The sequence below is a fragment of the Pundamilia nyererei genome, unplaced genomic scaffold (assembly GCF_000239375.1).
Source record: "Pundamilia nyererei isolate P.nyererei 1_Seehausen unplaced genomic scaffold, PunNye1.0 scaffold00571, whole genome shotgun sequence".
Classification (NCBI taxonomy): Eukaryota; Metazoa; Chordata; class Actinopteri; order Cichliformes; family Cichlidae; genus Pundamilia; species Pundamilia nyererei.
The window spans coordinates 143,533-145,294 of record NW_005187972.1 but is presented as its reverse complement, the minus strand read 5'-3'; the positions used below and the strand labels follow the sequence as shown (position 1 = coordinate 145,294).

Genomic DNA, 1,762 nt, shown 5'->3' with positions numbered 1-1,762 from the left:
ACCAGGATCTCTTACAAGCCAAATATAGAAGCTAAGTGTGGTAGTTTTATCTACATGATGGATATGAATAAAACCTTTGGACTACATAACACTGAGCACAATAAGATAACTACAGTATAAATGTGTGGGTGCAGAGTACATTCAAATAACACTGGATACATGTCCTTAACCTAGTGTTGAACTCACAGCTGAGCGGCTCATGGAGAGCTGTGATTGGCCTGTACTGACAGGTGACCAGGTGCTGATTCAGGGAATGCTTGGTTTGCATTTTAGATATCACTCAGTCATAGTCGTTTAACTGTAGGAAGCCAAATCTATGGAGTTCATGTATGTGGTCGTTTTCATCACTAGTAAAGGCTGTTCCAGTGTTCCCACTACTCAGACTAAACCACAGCTGAGAGGAAAGAGTCACATGATCACCTGGTTTGTGTGTCTGATGTAGAAAGACTGAGACTCACTCCTGGTTTCTCCTCTGCAGCATCCTTAATGGGAACCATGGCAGACATGCTTCCATGGAGGAGGGCACCAAAACCTGAGGACAAAGAGGACGTGAGGTATGTTTGCAGGGTCACAGAGGTGTGTTTACCTGTCACCATGGTAACTGCAGCTGGTCCAGTTTCAATGAGCTGCACTTTGAATATGGAATGATCTTTATATCATAAGAAGAAAAAGAAGAAATGTAATCTGAGCAAATAATTCCTCGTGCATAAATCCAACAGCCTGCACAGAGCTCAGCAGCCACGCCCACAAAGAAGCTGCGAGTGTTTCTCCTGTGATCGTGCTGCAGCACTTTTACGTGCAGTTCATCTGCTGGTGACATTTTGCTGGTGCACATCACTACAACTGTTACTTGTTAGAAACATTTCAATATCATCCTTCAGTCTCAGCCGACTGCAGGTTTCCAACCTTATAAACAGGACATTTGCACAATGACCCAAACCAGCAGCAGTGAGGGAGCACTGAACAGTTCAGTGGTGCCCACTGGAAACACAGATGAACACAATGAACATTCAGGATGCTTATTTAAAAGCACCTTTCAAGGACGCTGCACAGCAAATAAAACAGGCAGTTTTAAACAGGTGGGTTTTGAGGTTGGACTTAAAAAGAGGGAATGAGGTGTTGATGTTTCCGAGGTTTTTTAATTCCAAAGTTGGGGGCAGAGCGGCTAAAAGCCCCCCATAGAAACAAGACGAGAGGAAGGAAGAGGAAAAAGAAAGAAGAGGATGATCGGGGGCGCTGGAGTGGGATGGTGATCTGAACCAGAGATGGTGGGGAGAGACAATGAATAGCTTTAAATGTATAATTAATGTGAGATTTGACCTGGAGCCAGTGAAGCTGCTTCAGAGGTGATGTGGTGGGTAGAGCTTTGCTTCTCGTCCATAAACTCTCTCCATCCTCTGTCATGTGACTCTTGCGTAGGTGGCAGGAGAGGTTTGCCATGTTTAGTGGGGGCCGGTTTTGCAGAGTACAGTTTTCTGGCCCGTGTCAGACTTTCTTGCTACAGAGCGAGCCCCTCGTTTAGGAATAATGTCCTGGATTTGTTTTGGTCCTTCTGTTTGTCATCATTTCACTTTATTTTGCAAAATCTCAACAGGATCTTCAGCTTTATTGTGATTGTGGTTTATTATTTATTATTGTGGTTTATGTGGAAAATAAACAAGCGGACGGCAGAGCCACACGCTGTGGTTACCGTCGTTGTTGCTAACGACAACGCCTAAAAACAGTGGCGTGTCCGTCCACACTGTGGTTATATTAAATATAA

The 1,762-nt window shown here is 44.2% G+C and overlaps 1 protein-coding gene across 1 annotated transcript in view; it reads left to right on the top strand.

Moving 5' to 3' along the window:
* LOC102202191 (uncharacterized) overlaps nt 1-1,762 on the top strand; it is a 9,291-nt gene that overhangs the window by 6,300 nt on the left and 1,229 nt on the right. The window contains exon 5 of the mRNA XM_005754477.2: nt 479-555. Coding sequence (XP_005754534.1) covers nt 479-555 — 77 coding nt within the window. The remainder of the gene's footprint in view (nt 1-478; nt 556-1,762) is intronic.